The 21,133-nt window shown below is 36.9% G+C and overlaps 1 protein-coding gene across 2 annotated transcripts; it reads right to left on the reverse strand.

Annotated features, from left to right (window-relative positions):
- Window positions 1-652: 652 nt before the first annotated feature.
- Window positions 653-20,014, reverse strand: LOC134814260 (MAP kinase-activating death domain protein-like). 2 transcript variants are annotated; one of them, XM_063822341.1, is made up of 21 exons: window positions 19,852-20,014; window positions 19,516-19,666; window positions 18,916-19,170; window positions 17,900-18,002; window positions 17,599-17,737; window positions 17,266-17,355; window positions 17,056-17,128; window positions 16,729-16,882; window positions 16,309-16,371; window positions 16,075-16,175; window positions 15,598-15,781; window positions 15,226-15,370; window positions 14,990-15,100; window positions 14,597-14,745; window positions 14,164-14,336; window positions 7,947-8,123; window positions 3,658-3,732; window positions 3,378-3,482; window positions 3,121-3,204; window positions 2,469-2,577; window positions 653-2,285 (listed from the first exon to the last, which is right to left on the reverse strand). In XM_063822341.1, exons 3-21 carry the CDS (start codon window positions 19,072-19,074, stop codon window positions 2,185-2,187), a joined length of 2,295 nt encoding a protein of 764 aa, XP_063678411.1. In that variant the 5' UTR covers window positions 19,075-19,170; window positions 19,516-19,666; window positions 19,852-20,014; the 3' UTR covers window positions 653-2,184. The 2 variants fall into 2 exon arrangements, with proteins under 2 accessions (XP_063678411.1, XP_063678412.1); XM_063822342.1 differs by lacking the exon at window positions 18,916-19,170.
- Between the last annotated feature and the right edge of the window lie 1,119 nt (window positions 20,015-21,133).

The following is a 21,133-nucleotide window of genomic DNA, read 5'->3' on the forward strand; positions in this document are numbered from 1 at the left end:
GGAACTATAGGCCGTCATAGGTGCATTTACAATGCCGACCGCAGCTATCAGCCGGCTGTTACGGTAATGGTATGCACCATGGATACGCCGCGCCACCAAAATATGTGAAGGACGCACACTTAAGTTTAACAGCCGGTCGGAATTGTACTTATTTGTCAAAGTTATTGTTAGAAAACTATATCAAATAAACATCGCAGGTAACATACCCAGAACCTTCAAAGCTAACGTTGCGATGAAGAAGTTGAATGCCCAGCCTAAATACGACTCTTACTGTTAATTCAATAACTGTGAATACTCGATACAGATTAAACCATATTTTAATATTGGGCTCTGAATGATGCCGGTTTCTCCATTATCTATTACTATTAGTATTAGGGGTCGTTCACATATTACGTAATCCCTTTTTGGCCCATTTTTAACCCCCTCCCCCCTCGGTAATCAATTTTGCACATAGCTTTTGTGTCGAAATTACACTAGCGTTATCATTTAGAAACTGGCCAGTGGCCCTCCCCCCTCGGCTGATTACATAATATGTGAACGACCCCTCACTGTCTTTGTGGTTTATGAATATTTCGATTATTTGTGAGCAAGATGATTCGTTTTATCTGGCTTGTCTTAGAATTTGGAAAATAGAAATTAAACTCGGTTTTAAGTTTTGTACTGCTAAAATACCTTAACAATAACAAATAGAAATTTCAATCAATACAATATAATCTTAAGCACAGAGGTAGACTATATAAAGTCTTTATTAAACACAAATTCGAAATGTGAAAAGTGAATCTAATTACATAATATGAGTTCCTTACAAGTATACATGGGGCGGTCATTTTAAGTTTCATTTCGGGAAATTTGCAGAAATATGTCCCTCTTATTCGATAGAGCGTGAGATTAGTTATGTCAAGATATAGGCAAACTTTTAGATACATCTTTATCAAATATCAAATTATTATTATTATTAATTTTATTGTTTTAAATAAGTAAATACTAACTCAGAAATCAATCAGATTTTAACCTTCGTCAGAAAAATACATCATAAAATTTTAAATATGAGTCAATTCAAAGCAAAGGTAAAAACAAGATTGTAAACGAAATATTAAGATAATGACACGTTCTAAATCCAAGTCAAGAAATTATTAAATTGAAATGCCTTTCTCAGTATTTTAATGGGGTAACCTACCTAATTGGGGGACTTTTGATAATTCTGTCATATCAATGTTTCGCCGGGCATTCAAATGTCGCTTACGGTAAGCCAACTAATTCATTAAATATTTGATTCATTAATTAATTGAACGTAAAACCATATTTTTGTCAGATACAATAGACTAAAATTCATTAACCAATTTTAATCGAATCGAAACGAAACAAATATTGAAACTCTCACATTTCAAAAGCACAATCCTCAATAAAACCACTCAATAAACTCTCGTAGTTCCCGAATATCGTTCCATACTAACCCAAACTAATATGGTTAAATCTACCACAACCTTATATCAGCGGTTATTTGGGCTTCATTCTAACGGACAAATTGCACTTCATCCATACGTCCTAAGTACTACACTAACAAAGTTCATTCCTCCAAACAACTAATTTATAACCACAAACATAAACAACCACAAAGGTAAACAAACCTAATCATTCACATATACATTTTCAGCAAAATGAAACATCATGGTCTTCAATTCCAAACTCATAAACTGCACTTCAACTTCTAACGAAACAATCAAAAACAGTCCTCCTTATCTAGGCTTTGTAAGGAGTCCGGACTCTACGGTGCGAGACTCTACAGCGGCAGATTTTTTGGCACAAAAAAGTTAGGGTTAGGGTTGAGGTTTATGGGTTAGCATTTTGGTTATGATATGGTTAGGGTTTAAAGTTAGAGTTAGGGTTAGGGTTTGGGAATGAGAATTTTATCTCAACCTAAACCTAACCCTAGTTTTTGCACCGTCAAATTTCCCACCGTCAAGTCTAAGGCCGTAGAGTCCCGGACCCCTTTCTGAGCCCAGTGTTTTGAAAACAAACCGCTAAGTAGGGGGTTGGGGGAGAGTACCCCTAAGAAGTAACTTAAGTCTACAAATACGGGCACAAAAATGTTATCAGTTTGTAATGACGTATCAGAGAACCAGCTCGTAGTTTATATCATGTTTAGTGACGTCATAGTTCGGTTGATGACGTCATAGGTATTGCTCAAATTCCTTCCTCGTCGTCACTAGACATGAACTGATACTCAGGGCTGGAGAGACAAATACTGCTCTCCTCATCAGACGTAACTGAGCTGTCACGTGAGCCTGTCGGAAAATGTCGATTAAAATAAATTAAAGTTCAATAACATAATTAATTAACTGACTAATTGATGATGATCAACTGACTAATTAATTCACTGATCTTATGGGTATTTGCTATTTAGAAATTAGAATCATCAATTTCATGAATGTCTCAGTTGCGGAAATAAAAGTAAGAATATTACAAACCAGGTCGAAGGTGTTTCTTAGGTTTATGCAGCGACATCCGCTCAAAGGAGGTTAGGATTCTGTCACAGATTGAGGACCCTTGACTCGTCTTGAAAACGTACGGCTTCACCTGCAACATTAGATATAATATTTTAGATTAACATGTACATTGTACATATACATGTTGATTTCTTGATTCTTAAAAAAGAAATAAATGGATATGTTTTAAAATTGTATTTTGGAATAAGATGGTCTTCACAAAAAAAAATGATTTTAAAGATATTTTATATTTTAACTAAAAATAAAAGATGTAATGTTGAGTTTCAATGACTTGGTTACTGAAAGAAGTGACTTGGTTACTGAAAGAAGTGACTTGGTTACTGAAAGAAGTGACTTGGTTACTGAAAGAAGTGACTTGGTTACTGAAAGAAGTGACTTGGTTACTGAAAGAAGTGACGTGGTTACTGAAAGAAGTGACTTGGTTACTGAAAGAAGTGACGTGGTTACTGAAAGAAGTGACTTGGTTACTGAAAGTAGTGACTTGGTTACTGAAAGAAGTGACTTGGTTACTGAAAGTAGTGACTTGGTTACTGAAAGAAGTGACTTGGTTACTGAAAGAAGTGACGTGGTTACTGAAAGAAGTGACGTGGTTACTGAAAGAAGTGACTGTTACCTGTCCATTAGCTACTAGAGCATCCAGAGAGATAGAGTCTTTATTTCGTGTTACTCGGAATATCTGACTAACCGGGATCAGATTCTGAAAATTACCTAATCAATTACAAACTTATATAATTAACTTACATATAATTAACTTACATAATACATAATCAACACATTAACACACACACATCCTCTCAACATACTCATTAAAAAGATGATACAAATTTATTTAAAAGTAAAACTTTATTCAAAAATATTACAAAATATTACCGTCTCAGTCGGGAATTTGAGTTTGACATAATCTTGCGTAATCTCAAGGTAGACTGTAACCTCAGTATTATTGAATACTTGTACTTCAAACTCAGCTGACGAGTCCTGAAAAATTATTAGTCGTTACATTCTGATAATCTAATTGATGTTATCGAGCTATTAATTAATTATTCTACCTTGGAAGGATATATATGATGGTTTCTCAGAGAAGAAGTTGACTTACAAATTAAAGTAAAGTGGTCCAGGATTACCATATTATTGAGCTCAAATTCACATTTACCTTTTTCGAAACAGTGGAATCAGTCTTCTTTATCCTCTTGAAACTTTCTTTGATCTTGTTGTAGGCTTCTGCGCTCTGAGTGGGGAAAAACCTGAATATCTCAGATATTTGAAGAAATGATTGCAGCAATTATTTTTTGTACTCTTCATCAATACAAGACATAAGGAGTAAAAAGAAGTGCAGTATATGCTACCTTAAATATATATTAAATCCTACTATATCTGTACGTTTGGACTACAGAATTGTATCTGAGGACTGAGTGACAGGAGATTATTGATCATCGAATTACATTTACGTATGCAACTCAACAAAATAGCGTACTTCAAACTTGAACCTCTCTGTAAACTTTGCATAAGATTTCAGTATCATCATGAGTCTGAGTCACGAGGCTTATCGTAAAACTCAGCGCCTTGGTTGAATTACTTTGAAAATTTTTGCCCACACCTCCCTCACTAAATTTGGGGACAAAGGACCACGAGACACAAAATTTCCTCATAGAATCCCATCAAAGTCTGTTGAGTAGCAACATTTATTTGAAAAACTTTGCAAGGTTAACTTGTTATTAATATTATTTGTATTATTATATGCATAGTTGTAAGTTAACTTTACAAAAGATTTGTTGACCTCATACAATACAGTGCTTTTTCTAATTTGTTCAATTTAAATTTTTGTTCAATTCAAATCCATTTATTTAATATCTATCGTTTTTCATAGTAAGGATTGTCCACAATACTATTTTACCCAGTTCATAGCTTTGCAAGAATGCGATACAGAATAATAACATATTTGTGTTGTTGAGCAGCCTGCCAACACATATAAATAAATTAAAAATACATTAAATTCGCTGCACCTTAAGTAATTATGTCATCATGTGATTATGGGTTACTTTTCCTATATATATATATATGGTCCAAGACAACATTGAACGTACAAGGCCAATAAGCAAGACGTAATTCTGTTCGACATCCTTTCCTCGTTAAAATAATTGTAATATTTTCCATAGTTATGGGCGTATCGATTTTATTTTTGCACGCAGTATACCTAGTATAAAAATCTCCTAACAGTCACAGTACAAAAATAAATACCTTACTCGGGATTATTACGACGGGTTTATTAACGACCGGTTAAAATATGGTTCGGGAAAAATATGGCGAAATTGCTCAAAACCCACCACATTTTCCCGGTCGCCATTTTACCGGTGTCCAACCTTTCAATTTTAGATTCAAAAATTTTGTCTCAGATGTAAATTTCCTTATTAGAGATAAGCAAGTTTAGAAATTTTCGCATTGCTAAAACTTGTGAAACAAGTCGAATTATCAATAATTGTTGAAAGTAGACAGAAATAATGACCCGTGGTTAATGAAACTAGATGGAAAATAATTTTTAACATTTGAAGCGTAACAACCAGATCGATATTAAGATAAAGGGAGAGCTGTTTAGTCTTCCAATAAGTTGTAATCATCTTCGTTATCTTCATCTGGATCATCCCTTTCATCAGTTTTAATTAATTCAAGTTTTAATTTAACTGTTACTTTTACTTTGAGTCCTATTTCATTATGTAGAGATAGTCAATACCTAAGAAATTAAAAATTGGCCTATTTAAATCAAATTTGACAATAAGGATATATGACAAGAATTGGGCAAAAAGGTGAATTTTTTGCAATTTTAGCCAAATGAAGTCGAAAAACCTACAACAAGTGTCCCAATAGTCTTCTTTAATGAATATAAGACAACGATTAAAATATGAGCACCCATACCCCTTGGGAACCCTAAAAGCTGAGTAGGCGGGTTTATTAACGACCGGTGAAAATGTGGTTCGGGAAAAATATGGCGAAATTACCCTAAACCCACCACTTTATCCCGGTCATAATAATCCCGAGTAAGGTATGCAGAATTGCGCGAGGAATTTGATATCTAACGATTCAATTTGATTAATACAGACAAGCCAATCGAGTGATGATGTGTGTTGTGGCTGATCTTTACTATAGATATTTGATGAACCCTCATCTCCCAGATGATGATGATGACAACACTGACCAGCTTGATCCTGATGGTGCTCTGTTTCTCAGTAAACCCAGCTGCGGCATGTGAAGATGGTAACAGTCTGTGTGGTGATGGGAAAACGTGTGTCTACACCATGTACATGTGTGATGCCTACAAGGACGATTGCCCAGATAACTCCGATGAAGACGCTGATTTCTGCAAGAAATTTGAATGTCCAAAAGGAAATTCAAAATGTACGGATGGTGTCACATGCGTAGAAGGTGGTAAGCCTGAATTATGTCCTAAAACACCTATTTTAAATGAGTGCACTGCTCAGGAAAAAGTTAAGTGCCCTAATGGCACCTGTGATTGGGATATGGACTGGTGTTTCTTTAGTGACAATGATTGGGATGAGTCAGAAAATTGGGACTCATTCCAATAATCTGATACTAATGATGTTGGGAAGTGAAATGACTTAATATACACCTAACTCCTCCTAACTCCTCCTAACTCCTCCTAACTCCTCCTAACTCCTCCTGACTCCTCCTAACTCCTCCTGACTCCTCCTAACTCCTCCTGACTCCTCCTAACTCCTCCTGACTCCTCCTAACTCCTCCTGACTCCTCCTAACTCCTCCTGACTCCTCCTAACTCCTCCTAACTCCTCCTAACTCCTCCTAACTCCTCCTAACTCCTCCTGACTCCTCCCCGCTTCTCGCCCCTCTGTCGAACATGGACCTTGGATCGAAAATCCGGATATGGAAGATGCAACAATTGGAAATTATTCTCTATTATTTATATATTCTGACGTATATATATCTGATTGGCATGATGAAAATAAATGGACTCAAATGGTCAAAATAGAGCATCAAAGCGTTTAAATTTTATCTTAGACTTAACTATAAATCTATGCAGTATACTATATCACGTGATAATTTTTTAATGATCAAGCATGCAATGGCTCTGTTTTTTACTTCGTCAAAAGAGATCAATTTTGTAGTAAAATTCCTTTTCGACGATGATTTTTTGCTGGGCTAGTAGTAGTAGACTGAACATAAATACCGTGACACTGCTCAATAATAATTATTGTATCAGTATCGATATGAATTTAAACAAAATCTGTGAATATGATTTATTAATTTGACCAAAGATGCGGTTGTTTTTTGTCAACATATTGCCAAATCCTAGTCAGATATAGACTCAAGTTGAAATCTTCAAGTCTTACAATCTTGAATCTTTGAAAGATACAATTTAGAAAATTTGCATTTTGCAATTATAAATTACGACGAGTATGACATACTCAGTGGGGTATAGGATACAAGGGCGGTACTTTCCTTAAAGAGTGGACACGAGGGCGGGAATTTTCTATGGAGAAAATGGGAGAAAATGGAAAAACCCTTGACTTATTCTCCATTTATGCCATTGGCCCCCCCCCCCCCCCCCATCTGAGGACTGAGTCACAGGGGATAACTGTTGTATATCCTACCTTCTGAGAATCTTAGGGCAGTTTATCCTACTTTATATATATACTAGAAAGCCCATGGTCACAGGGAGGAAGCTAATAGTATTTTTTGTTAGTAAGTTTAAATTGAGTCAAAAAATATCACTAAACACAACTAAATGTAATATCAACAAAACCAATAAAAATGCCGTTTTAACAATCTTTGCACGTGCACGTGCGTGTAAGAACCCTCGTTACCATGGTTACTTTGCAACTACTTATTTCTCGTCTAATTTGCACGTGGGCGGTCGTACAGTGTACATACAACAAAAAGAATTTTCTGAATTATAGTAGAGACTAGAAAGCCCGTGGTAACAGGGACGAAGCTAGTAGTATTCTTTGAAAGAAAGTTTTAATCGCAACAAAAAATATCCATCCCAACCGAAGATACAGCCGATTTAAATATAAAACACTTTAAACACAACATAATAACAACAAAACCGATCAAAATGACGTTAAAACAATCATTGCACGTGCACGTGCGCATCAAAACACCGTTGCTATGGAACGTTTTGGTTGTTACCTAAATTCCTATTTTTCATCAAATTTGCACGTGGGCGGCCGCGGTCGTACATACATACATTCTACAAAAAGAATCTTTTGAATTATAGTAGAGATTATATCCTATTATATATATATATATATATCCTACTTTATCCTACTATATTCTACTATATCCTACTATATCCTACCTTACATAATACATCCTACTTTATATATATATCCTAGTGATCCTACTAGGCTACTATATCCTACTATATCCTACTATATCCTACTCTATCCTACTATATCCTACTATATCCTACCTTTTGACTACAGAACTGTATCTGAGTGACAGGAGACTGCTGGGCACCCGTCAGAACCCACAGGGACATTATCTTGTACTTCTTACTGAAGGAGACTCGTCTCACGTCCTCCAGGAAATACCGGTCTTTTATCGTCATGTTGCTCGGAGATCGGATAAAAATCGCTTCCGCTGATATCTGAAGAAGTTCTTTGGTTAAACGTGATCATTAAAATTAATACGAAGTTTAAGTTTTAAATCAAATACCTATTAGAATTCACTGCTTTAGTTGATTATAATTCTACTCATGTTTTAACGTTCAGCAAGCGTCGTAATCGATCAAATGCCGCCTAAAGGACTATGTACAATAACGACCCAAATCGGCAAATCGGTATGATAATTTGTACAGTATACATCCCAGCTTAGTCTTCTTCAATTAATGGCAACCGACGAGATTGGGGAGGGTAAAGAATAGACGAATAATCGATCGATAAAAAGGACCCAAGACAACTATTTGGTACGGTATTTTGTTTAAATCTAAAACTTTTATTTTAATGAAATTTTATTAGCATTGCTAACCTATCAACGAACTAGCTGAATAAGAACAATCTACAAACGAACATGTTTGGACATCTTCTACTCTGGTTTTTCGTGGACCTTGGAGGTAACTAAACGTATTAAATCTAAAAAAGATATTCAACTACTTCTTTATCTGATGGCAAAAAGTGTTAATACAATTGTTGACATTTAATTAACTCATTAAATATTTTATATCATATACTGCCAGTATCTAATTTAAATAATCACAGAACTTATAAATTGAAATATCAATGACACAAATTATTGCCTAATTAATTAATAAACCTCAGATGGGGCAAAGCTTTCGGAATGTCACTCTCATATGGGATGTTGGAAGGATAAAATTATTCGAGCTATAGACGGCTACAAGTTCGCATCAACCAACCCAATAGAAGATTGTTACCAGTTCGCTAAATTGAGCGGTTGGTCGGTGTTTGCCGTACAAAATAGGAAGCAATGTTATACAGCGGTGGATGCGGGAGAAACATATCAGAAATATAGAGAGTCTACAGTTCTACAAATTGCAAGGAAGGTGGGAAAGGTGGCTACTGGGGGATGGATGTTTACCTTATAGTTCCTGACTGCGACGATAAAGGTTAATATTTGAATATTTATAATCCAATCACAATACGATAGAGCATATGCCATATTATATATAAACCTTTTTGAAAACAACTATTCTGTTATTTCCGGGAACCTTTTAGTTTTAAAAAGAAAAAAAGATTCAATCAGTCAGATCTTGTATCTCATTACTTAATTAATCCAAATCTTACACCAAATTAAATTAGCAAGCACGATTTATAAACCGACTATGTCAGATGAAGAAAAAGTCCTCGAATGTCGCATTAATCTTGGATGGGTAGTGAGAGTAACCGAGCTATAGCAGACAAAACGAGCTTGAAATCAGATAGACCAATTGAGGACTGCTACAACTTCGCCAAAGAGAGGAAATGGTGGGTATTTGGAATTGAGGGCCAGGCTGGTGATCAGTGTTACACGTCGGCAGACGCAGGGAGATATTATCAGAAAAATGGAAAGTCTACAAATTGCAAGGCGGGCGGTAGAGGGGGCCACTGGGCGATGAATGTTTATTGTATTATTCCGGATTGCTCAGATCCAGGTAAATTTGTAGCCTACTTTTACCCTATTGCTTCATTACTTTGGAATATTTCATTACTTTGGAATATTTCATCCCTGGAAGCAGTGATCGATTAGGGCATCTGCTAAAACCTTAGAGATTAGCCAGGTCTAGCATTTCAATATAAGATTTAATAAATGACTAATAATTATTATTCAAATTTGAAATGTTCTTGTAGTTTGTAATATTCGCCATACTCTGTCTAAGCATCTGATTGACACGAACATCTTAAATATTAAAGATACACCGAAATTAAATTAGCTATACGGCCTAAGATGAGAAATACGTACGGTACGTACCTTTAAAAATATCTGTACGGTACGTACTTTTAAACTTGGGCTGAAAGGTACAGTGCTTGCAATTGCAATGGCGCTTTGAACTATGTTGGTTGAAAAAGCTGGCAGATGTTGTTTACGCGATTTTTAGCGCATCCTCATTGTGTGAAACAAACTTTAGAGACTACAATATCTTATGAATAAAGGAAGGCTGAAGCCTCAGATTGCTGAAAAACTAGTGTCTATTTACTCCAATAAGCACATTAAAATGCGATACTGATTTTATCTGTCACTGCTCATTTTCATCTCTCATTGTTAATTTATTATCCTAATAAATAATTTTTCTCTTCGACTGCTACCTCAAATAAAATTATGATAATACTAAATAGGAACATTGCGACATTAAAAGGAACATTGCAAGTACTCCACTGACTTTGAAAAAAGTTACATTTTTTCCAAAAAAGGCTGTACCCTATAGGGCCTGTACGTTACGTACCTTTAAAAGTTGCTGTACCGTACGTACTTTAAGCCCAGTACCGTACGTACTTCTCATTATAGGGTATACCGATGAATAAATTAAACAATGCCAGATGAGGAAAAGCTATTAGAAGGCCGCACTGATCTTGGATGCTGGAAGGATAGTGAGGATAGAATTATAGCAGACAAAACGAGCTTGATATCAGATAGACCAATTGAGGACTGTTACAACTTCGCCAAAGTGAGAAAATGGTCGGTGTTTGGGATTCTGGCTGGTGACCAGTGTTTCACATCAGCAGATGCAGGGGAAACATATCAGAAACATGGGGAGTCAACAGATTGTTTGGAGGGAGGAAAGGGAGGCTCTTGGGCGATGAATGTTTATCGTGTTACTTCTTCTTCAATTGGTAAATATACCATATATAAATATAATATATCACCCGCGCGGCGCGCGTCGCACACGCTCTAAGTAAGTAAGCAGGCCCACTCTAATCCCATTCATGACAAACTCAACTAGCTTTAACGCCGCTTAACTCAGATATCCAATTAATACCCTGCCAGTGCCATCCAATAAGATTAGCTATTTAAGTCGCACTTTCGAAGTTTCCCTTTTATTCGTCAAACTCAATTCTTCATGGCTCTTAAGTACTCTCACAACGAAAGGGTCACGTGGTCCAAAAGGACCATATCCGAACAACCTGTTCATGTTACCATAACCCGTTACCATAACAACCCGTTACCATAACAACCCGTTACCATAACAACCCGTTACCATATATGGTCTGATTACGGAGCCAGGGGACATCATCTCGGCGATTTTTGTTGTTGTTGTTGTAGTTGTTGTTGTTGTTGGGAACCCAAAATGATAAAAGTTTACGCTTTAAAATGCCCGGGGAAATTGAGTGGATTATTATATTCACTATAGTAGAGTTCCTGGGTAATTTGTAATTATGCTATTATCCTGCAAAGTATTAGATATCAGGAAAAGATCTGTTGAGAGGCATTTTAATTGCTTAATTGTATTATAATCACATTTTTAAAATTATATAATCACATCGGGAAGAAGGAGATCTGACCAGTACCATATTAATGTAGACACTTAGCTTGCTATTTCGTTTGTCCTCTTTGCGTTAAAACTGGCAAAGTTCCAGCATTACGGAAAGGAATATTTTTCCTCTGGTACCTCTTCTACCGGTCGACTAACGTCGACTTCTCTTTTTTTCTCTGGATTATGATCCAGCTTGAAAAGTTGCCAAGATTTACCCTCTTTTGTTTTTTTTATCAAATATCGATAGTATTCAAATTCATTGCTAAGTTGTCATCTGATAATAATAGTAAAGAAATTGTTCTACATATGCTTTTCTTGATTCTTAAAAGTTAGTCTACTTTCCGAAGCTTTTGTTGTTACGTCATAAAAAAACGTTTGATCCTTACCACAATCTTTTCGATTGTCGATCTAACCTCATGGTGCACAGCGATACAAAGTATAAGTTCACAAATCTGATAGAAAAAAAAATGTTATATCTTCGAGGAAGAGGCGACGGATGGAAGAAATACTCTAAAAAATGTGTTTTTTTATGACTTTATTTTTCTGATTTAAGATTGTCTTTTGTTTATGGGTTTGTCAATATATAATACTTCAGTTACTGATTGCAGATCACCGTTCATTTCTAGCTAATCCTAGATGAATGCGAATCTAGATTTCCTAATTATTCTTTGGAGTGCTCTCCTACACCTGTCAAATGCAGCGGGTAGGTCAAAAGATTAATAATAACTATGATACAAAATTGTTTCCTTATTATAATACTTAACTATAATTAAATAAAAATTAAACTAAACATGGTCATGGAAAAGAAAAAGCATCACCCACTAGTGTAACATCACTGTCAAATTGAACAAATTGACTAACAAATAACAATAAATTTTGAAAACTTTACGGCCAAACAATGATCACCGCCTTGGTATCACCGCACCCTTAAACAGGTACTCTATAAGGAGACTACGTATTAGTATTAGTACTAATTAATATTATAATTAGTACTAGATAGTAGTAGTTACAAATAATTAATTACTATTAGTACTTAATAATAGCAAACCCTTAAACAATAAACAGGCACTCTAGGAGACTGCACACTAGAAAGGGAACATCTAGGGTGCTGGGCAGACAGATCCAGTAGAGCTATAAGTATAGTCAGACTTACCTCTAATAATTCTATAGAGGACTGTCAGGTAAGAATTTATTTATTTATATATTATTTATTATCAATATCTAAGATTGTTTTTTGTAATCAATTAAAAGTGTAATGTAAATTGTTATGTTTATTGTTAACAGATATTTCGTTGATAAAAACGGTAGTGTAATTAGAACATAATTTCCTCTTCAAGTTTATTGTTCCTGAAAGGCGACTTTTTGAAAATTTGTAACGGGCACCATAACCAAGATAGTGATTAGTGAAGGCATTTAAATTATATTCTTTGTCTCTTAGGTTTAATCTGTATGTTGTTAAGAAAGTTTTATTAACGTCTTGTATTATACATACTATAAAGTAGTGGAATGTATAAATATAATTACTGGGTCTGTGAACCTAGAATTTTAATCCAATCTTTAAATTTTTTTAGAAATATTTATGATGACGTGTGATGATTTTGGTGTCATAATTATTTGATTTAATTTTATTTGATCTCTTTTGCTCAGAAATATGCAGCAGACAAGGGGTGGGTAATATTTGCGGTTCAATTCAGCAGCGAGTGTTTCACCGCTGCAGACGCGGCAGACACATACCAGAAATACGGGGCTTCCACCGAATGTAATTCTAACGGGAGGGGCGGAGATTGGGCCCAGAATGTTTATCGTATCTCTTGTAAATCAGGTGACATATTAAATCGACCATAGTCAACATGGTGATGTCATAAGGTTTGATACTAGACAACTACTAGTTTATAGATCTGTGGATTGTGGTGGGGTGTAATAAACCAATAAGCTTCCACTATAATTGATCAATTAAACCCCAGAATCACTGTAACGCGTAAAAATAAACCTAACCTCCCCACCAGAATCCACATCTATCATAATTATGATGAATATCCGAACTTGCACAAAGCACACCATAATATATAATAGACATTTCAAAAACTTGCTGAAAATCACACATTTCGGACAGGTAATAAAAAGTCCCATTTTCCATACTATACTTTCAAATTCCTTATTCCATCCTCAGAAAAAGAGATAAAAGTGCTCCCGCCAACAGTGATAACAATATTGGCTATAATTAGCGCTGGTTTCCTCTGCTTTGTAGGATATCGTATCTACCGGCGGTCACAACATACACTGCTCCCTACAAGCACACCCCATTTGAGGAGCAGTGTTGTGATGAGTAACGAACAGCACGCCACGCCCGACTCATCAATAAACCCACCAACCACCACACGTGTAACTACACACGTGACCACCACGCGTGTAACTACACACGTGACCACCACACGTGTAACTACACACGTGACCACAACGCACGTGACCACACTTGTCACCGCATACGTGATGGACTCACCGCCCTCATACGATGACATTACTAAAAGTATTTGCGGTAAATATAGGGTTCCTAGCTACGAAGAGACAATAGCTAACAGTAACAGTGTTACTCGAAACGAATGAGGTGGATTTTAAAACAATTTTTGTTATTTTTCAAAACTTTTAGTCTCGGACTTAATACCTATTTGCACCATTCCATTCAACACCAGCAACATAAAAATATAACAAGAACAACTCAAACCTCGAGAAGAAGAGTCTCGCCGGAGAGAGTGGTCCCCTGGTGAACTAGATAAGAAGTGCGCGGTAGCTGGGACCGCAGCGGTTTCAGGGTCAGCTGGTTCTTGGTTAGGTGCGGTAAATGTTCCTTGATTAGTCGTAAACGAGGGTTGAACTTTAGGCCGATGTGAGTTTTACCTGGGAAGAAAATTGTGCTGTCATAATATGTTTTTGTGCTAATTTATCATTTATTTTTGAATAAACAGTAGCAAACTTTTTTGCGAGATTTTACAATTTGAACTGTTAAAAAAATAGATTATCTACTAATTTCGTTCATTGCATGTGTATTTTTTATGATGTTATGAAGTAAATATTATCGTAATGATCGTTAAATTAGAACCAAGAATGTTATTATTATTATGTTAAATTAAATGTTATAATTATGTCAAAATCACTACCTTCCAATCTGGAGATTAACTTCATGATAGTTTTAGTTTCCACCTCCAGGGCCACCATGAACCCCACTATGTTCTTTATACACCCATACAATAGCTCGTCTTCATCCGTCTCTATTCGCTGTCTTCCTCGTTTGGAGTGCTTCGTGTATCTGAAATTTGGCTTTTTAAATCATAGTATTCAAAAATTATTATATAATTTATATGTGACCGGTAACCGTAAAACCAAATCCAATATATAGGCTTGCCGTATGAACCGTGGAGCAGAAATGACTGAAATTTTTACTACGAACACTTTTATGTGCAAGTAATCGATGTACTATTATCATGATCATAATCATAATAACACGAAAGATTTGTTTTAATTCTAAGTAAAATACTCGAATAGATCCTAACCTGTCTTGCATTTCGTGAGGATATCGGTTCATGCCGAGTATTTCCCGTTCCGTGTGTACAGCATCGTAAAACATGCCCTCCCACGTGTCCTCCTTCTCCCACACACTCGACCTGGTATACCACGACATCACAACAAAGTGACGTCATCAAATAGTGATGTCATCAAATTCAAATGGTTAATAATTGAAACAAACAATCACAAACAATTAGTACAACCTAAAAATAATTCTGCTTACCGAACTTTGCCCAAAATTTCTTCGTACAGATACTTCCGATGTATGTCAGTATCAGGCGGCATGGTGCCAGATGCCAGCAGAGATGTTGCTAAGTTCATTATTGAACTCGACTCTTCTGTCGGGGGTGATCCTGACTCGGGTGTTCCTGTTCATTATTTAAAGTTAATATAATTAACTTAATAAACTTAATAAATATATATTTTCAAGGTTAAGTGGTCGCGTCAAATTTTGTGTCGGGAATCTTCATTGTTCATGTCAGATATAGTAGCAAACTATTTTACAGATGAGGCAAGAAGATATCATTATAACGTAGAATTATCTAATTATCTAATTATCTAATTGTGCACTCAATTAACGTCTAAAGAAAATAACCAGGAGGGTTGGGACTCCGTTGAAGAGTAGTTTGCTTATCAGTACTGGGATATTGGAACTGAGTGGCCTCTGTCTCCGTGTCCGGTGTAGGAGGACACACTGAGGGCGTCAGGGTAGGTTGGGGAGTGGTGAGGGTTGCTGGAGAGGGTGGGGACCAGTCTGGGTCACGCGGTGAGCCTAGCTTCTGAACAAAGGGAGATTTTAGATGAGAGAAAAAAGAAATAGTTCATACTTTCTCTCTAATTTAAGATCTAGGTTTCTAACTCGACTGTATAGTAGGTTGCTAGGAGTATGAGTAATACTAAAATATTACTTTTTTAGTATTATTGATAGTCTGAGAAATCTACAGTTGAGTCGACTTAGAAACCTAAATATATATCCAAATTATGTATGTAAGATCAGATTTCTAAAGACTAGAATCATTCCAAGGGTTATGATCTAGTAAAGGCTCTGGAGGAAGGACCCTGTTTTGGTTACCTCTGAGGAAGTAGAGGCTGCAGCCTGTGAGGACACAGGCCGGTTGTTGAGATCTTCACACCCGTTTAGTATCTGCTTTATCTCGTTCACTGCTGGTGACTCTGTAGTTGGAGTTGATGTGGTTACTAGTGGTTACTAATGGTTACTAGTGGTTAACAATACTTTGTACTGGTTACCAGTGGCACAACAGAACTCTCTAAATTTCTATTTAACAATGTTAACTTCTCTTAGTACCTGAGGTGCTTGAAACTGACGATGTTTTCTTTTTCTTCTGGTCGGTTGTCTTGTTTATTTCAACTGAAGCGAGTTATATGTCAGACGGCTCATTTATTATTATAAACTATATCAAAGTTCAAAATATCTGAAAACAGCGATCCTAAGAACTTTATTGGTAGCTGTCTCAAAACATAAGAAGGTCCTCAAAAGATAAAACTAAATTTTCTCAAAAAATAACTTCCTGACGGCTCAACACTTTCAAAATCAACAATTTGCCATTTCAACAAAATTCCAGTATATAATAATTAAATTAAGTGATGGTGAAGTGATTAGACAACAGATAATTATAAATTAGAGGAAAATTATGATTATTTACTATAACATCTAATAATTATTTACCATACATGATCTTATAAAAACTAGAAAATGCTTGCTCACCATAAGCGCCCATATGGCGGGTGTAAGCCACCTCAAGAAGGGTAAAGATAGAGCCTATTCCAGAAGTGTTAGCTCCATCTCCCACCTGATCTATACCCTTTACTGCGTGTTTTAACAGCGATGCCAAACCTTTGAACACATCCGGTGATATTTGCTGCAATGAAACATTAGTTAAATACTCAATCAATAAAACACTCAATTAACTTCGTTGTAAAAATAATAAATCATAATTATTTAAAATGAAATTTCCTTGGTTTTACAGTGATTTGTAAACGAGTGATAAAGAATCAGCTATCAGAGTAACCATTTAACCGTATTTATGTTTACCTCGTGCTGTATGACGTCACGATGTTGTCTCTTAGTAGTCGTACCACTGAGTATCCTATTAGCTACCAACAACCTAATAATATCATTGGTCACTGTAATCACCCAATCAGCGAGTTTGTTAATAATTAATTATAAGATATGAATTTATTCATAATTAGAGAATTAGTGTGTTTACACGTGATTACGGTAATTAGCTAATTAATTAATTACCTGATGTTCTCGTCCTGCATGACAGTTGCTAAACGTTTGTTCTGGTACCAGGGTATACCCACACCATCCAACACATTGTTCACTATCTTACTACAGGATAATAACAATTAGATATTATGAATCAAATAATTAAATTTAATTGTAATTAAGTACATGATTAATAAGTTTTTAGACGATTTACTAGGTTGGAATCATTAGTAATGACTACCCACCCTAATCAATAATGTAAAACTCATTTGACACAATAATTACAGATACCTCAAGATCTGCACGACAAAGCAGCAGTAATGGAGCGGTAATTGAGCGGTAATTGAGTGGTAATTGAGTTGGTACCTGATGAAAGCAATGTCTTCAGAGGAGCTGCGAGGAGCAGTGTTGGTCATCTCCCCATTAGACCTGGTCCTGGTCTCACCAAGAAGTCTCCTCTGGAGAATGGGGCTGGAGGTGTTGCTGGTGGCGGGGGAAGTGTAGCCTGGGGAGGGGACAAGTTAAAGGGATTTACAGATTTTAATCCTAATCTAGAATGTTTGGATCAGAAAACTTAGAAGACCACACCTTTTCATGAGTTCAAATTCCGAAATTTGGCCTGTACATAATAATCAGCCGCACACTCTGTGTGATTTAATGAACCTACCAGAGGAATGAGCAGATCTAGGTTTAGTGAGCCGGGAGTTGTCGGTATCGTCTCCTAGGTCTATCGATAGGAGGGAGTATCCTCTGGCAAACCCAAACCTGTCCTGGTAAATATTGTTTGTTAATTATTTTACATCAGGTAGTATATTAGTAATATATTTCTGGCTTCACGTTACATTTTGGGTTCACAGTTGTAAATAAGATTTTCGCATGTCTGCCAATTTTAGTATTTCTGGGGGAATTGATATTTCCTCTTCTGAGACTTTGGAATCATGGATCGTTTTGGACCAAGTCAGATAGATATCTTATCTGGTTCTTATGGGTTATAATAAACTATATAACCACAATTAAAAAACGAGGAATGTCACTCTCTAAAGTTTAGAGTTTAGAGTCTAAACTTTAAAATCATGCACAATACAAAATATAATAGAACTTTGTAAATGATCAATATACTTTAAATTGACTGGAAAACAACAAATAGCAAAGTGGTAGCTGAAGTAAATAGGATATGTTTTATAACACGAACGATAAATTACATGCGATTTCAGACTGCATCTAAAGAAATTGTGTGGCTGAAAAAGTAATCTTGTCAGCTGGCAGTCAGCTCAAAGGTTAAGCAACTGAATAGTTCCAAAACGTTTTGAGGGGACTATTAAAATTAAATCAGTAGCAGAAACTATGCTTCACTTGACGTTTAGCTAAAAGAAGTATCGTCGGTGTAGGTGGTTTCCAATTTGGTCTGGTCCAATAAGCGTGAGTGTTTGGGAGTGATAGTCGAGATGTTTCGTTTATCGATCTCTTGAGTCGGTCGATCATGATAGATTACTAGTGAAGAAATGAGAGTCTCCACTATTTCGTCTCTCATTTCGTCCCCAGTAATCTATCATGATAGTCGAGAGTGTTAGATCAGTGAAAGAGTATTCTGCACCACAAACAAACACGCACGTGCACAAACACGCGCGTGCACAAACACGCACGTGCACACTAAAAACATAGCGCACTACACATGATCCGTACTGGAACTCGAAGACGCTCGAAGCCTCGCTGGTCCTGCGGCTGCTGGTCTCTGACCGGAGTGCTGCAGAAGGGGGTCTGATTGATAGAGCGTTGATAGCCGGTTCCATAGAGCATTCCGCGGTGCAGGGTAGACTTTGGGTCGATCCAGACGGGGACCATTGTTCAGTTAGTATGGCTAAGTTTTTTTTAATGAGAGGTAGGGATTTTTGTGCGACTGTCTTTTGCGTTTTGGCGGCTTCTTCGAGGCTGATTGCTCTAAGAGTCAAGAGAAATTAGGTATAAATTTTGAACAGATTGGAAATGAAACTGCACATTTGAGGATACCATAGCGAGCTGCCATTCGCGTCACTGTTCGTCTGTTGACAAGCTATTAATATACTGACAGAGGTTAAAGCTCATGTCAGAAGCTGTGCATAGAAGAAACGGATAAATTAATATAAACGTGTTCAAAGCATGATTAGTTGAAATCAATCGGATTCCAAAACGGCAATCAAATATCCTGGCCTAAAAAAACGTTCATATCGTAGACTCAATTATGGATTGTCTGGAATTAAATCAACCCAAGCTCCAACAGAAATATAAAATGCATTAATACCGTACCTATACGGGTTGAAATCATCTACCAGCGGATTGCACGGAGTGATGTGGAAGGAGGTGTCCGTGGGTTCTAGGGCAATGTCACTGATGTGGGACGTGTCCACTGTTACTCCGGGTTGGACTGCTAATCGGGCTATCTCCATCAGAGTCTTACCTGGGTGATGTGGTTGGGATATTGAATCTAGGGGGAATTATGTACGGAGGATTAACGGAGGATTGTTTTTTACACTTAAAAAAAGTAACTATAAGATTTATCTTAATTATTCAAGAACTTTCAAACGTCATAAAATTAGTATAAGTCTCAAAAGATCCGTCCGAACACAAGCTCTCTAACTTTACCCTGAATGTTAACAGACTTGGCAGTCTCTGGCTCTCCTACCACACCACTTCCTGGATCACTCTCCGCAATTGAGGAGGTACTCCGTGATTTGGTGCCCGTGTGGGGAAGCATCTCAATACCTAGTGTGTTACCTGCCGGACAGATGCTGTGTTCTATAAACTCTACCTGTGGGTTGTTAGCTTGTTATTGTGGGGAAGCATCTCAATACCTAGTGTGTTACCTGCCGGACAGATGCTGTGTTCTATAAACTCTACCTGTGGGTTGTTAGCTTGTTATTGTGGGGAAGCATCTCAATACCTAGTGTGTTACCTGCCGGACAGATGCTGTGTTCTATAAACTGTACCTGTGGGTTGTTAGCTTGTTATTGTGGGGGAGCATCTCAATACCTAGTGTGTTACCTGCCGGACAGATGCTGTGTTCTATAAACTCTACCTGTGGGTTGTTAGCTTGTTATTGTGGGGAAGCATTTCAATACCTAGTGTGTTACCTGCCGGACAGATGCTGTGTTCTATAAACTCTACCTGTGGGTTGTTAGCTTGTTATTGTGGGGGAGCATCTCAATACCTAGTGTGTTACCTGCCGGACAGATGCTGTGTTCTATAAACTCTACCTGTGGGTTGTTAGCTTGTTATTGTGGGGGAGCATCTCAATACCTAGTGTGTTACCTGCCGGACAGATGCTGTGTTCTATAAACTCTACCTGTGGGTTGTTAGCTTGTTATTGTGGGGAAGCATCTCAATACCTAGTGTGTTACCTGCCGGACAGATGCTGTGTTCTATAAACTCTACCTGTGGGTTGTTAGCTTGTTATTGTGGGGAAGCATCTCAATACCTAGTGTGTTACCTGCCGGACAGATGCTGTGTTCTATAAACTCTACCTGTGGGTTGTTAGCTTGTTATTGTGGGGAAGCATCTCAATACCTAGTGTGTTACCTGCCGGACAGATGCTGTGTTCTATAAACTCTACCTGTGGGTTGTTAGCTTGTTATTGTGGGGAAGCATCTCAATACCTAGTGTGTTACCTGCCGGACAGATGCTGTGTTCTATAAACTCTACCTGTGGGTTGTTAGCTTGTTATTGTGGGGAAGCATTTCAATACCTAGTGTGTTACCTGCCGGACAGATGCTGTGTTCTATAAACTCTACCTGTGAGTTGTTAGCTTGTTATTGTGGGGAAGCATTTCAATACCTAGTGTGTTACCTGCCGGACAGATGCTGTGTTCTATAAACTCTACCTGTGGGTTGTTAGCTTGTTATTGTGGGGAAGCATCTCAATACCTAGT

The sequence above is a fragment of the Bolinopsis microptera genome, chromosome 4 (assembly GCF_026151205.1).
Source record: "Bolinopsis microptera isolate Bmic1 chromosome 4, MBARI_Bmic_1.0, whole genome shotgun sequence".
NCBI classification, from domain to species: Eukaryota; Metazoa; Ctenophora; class Tentaculata; order Lobata; family Bolinopsidae; genus Bolinopsis; species Bolinopsis microptera.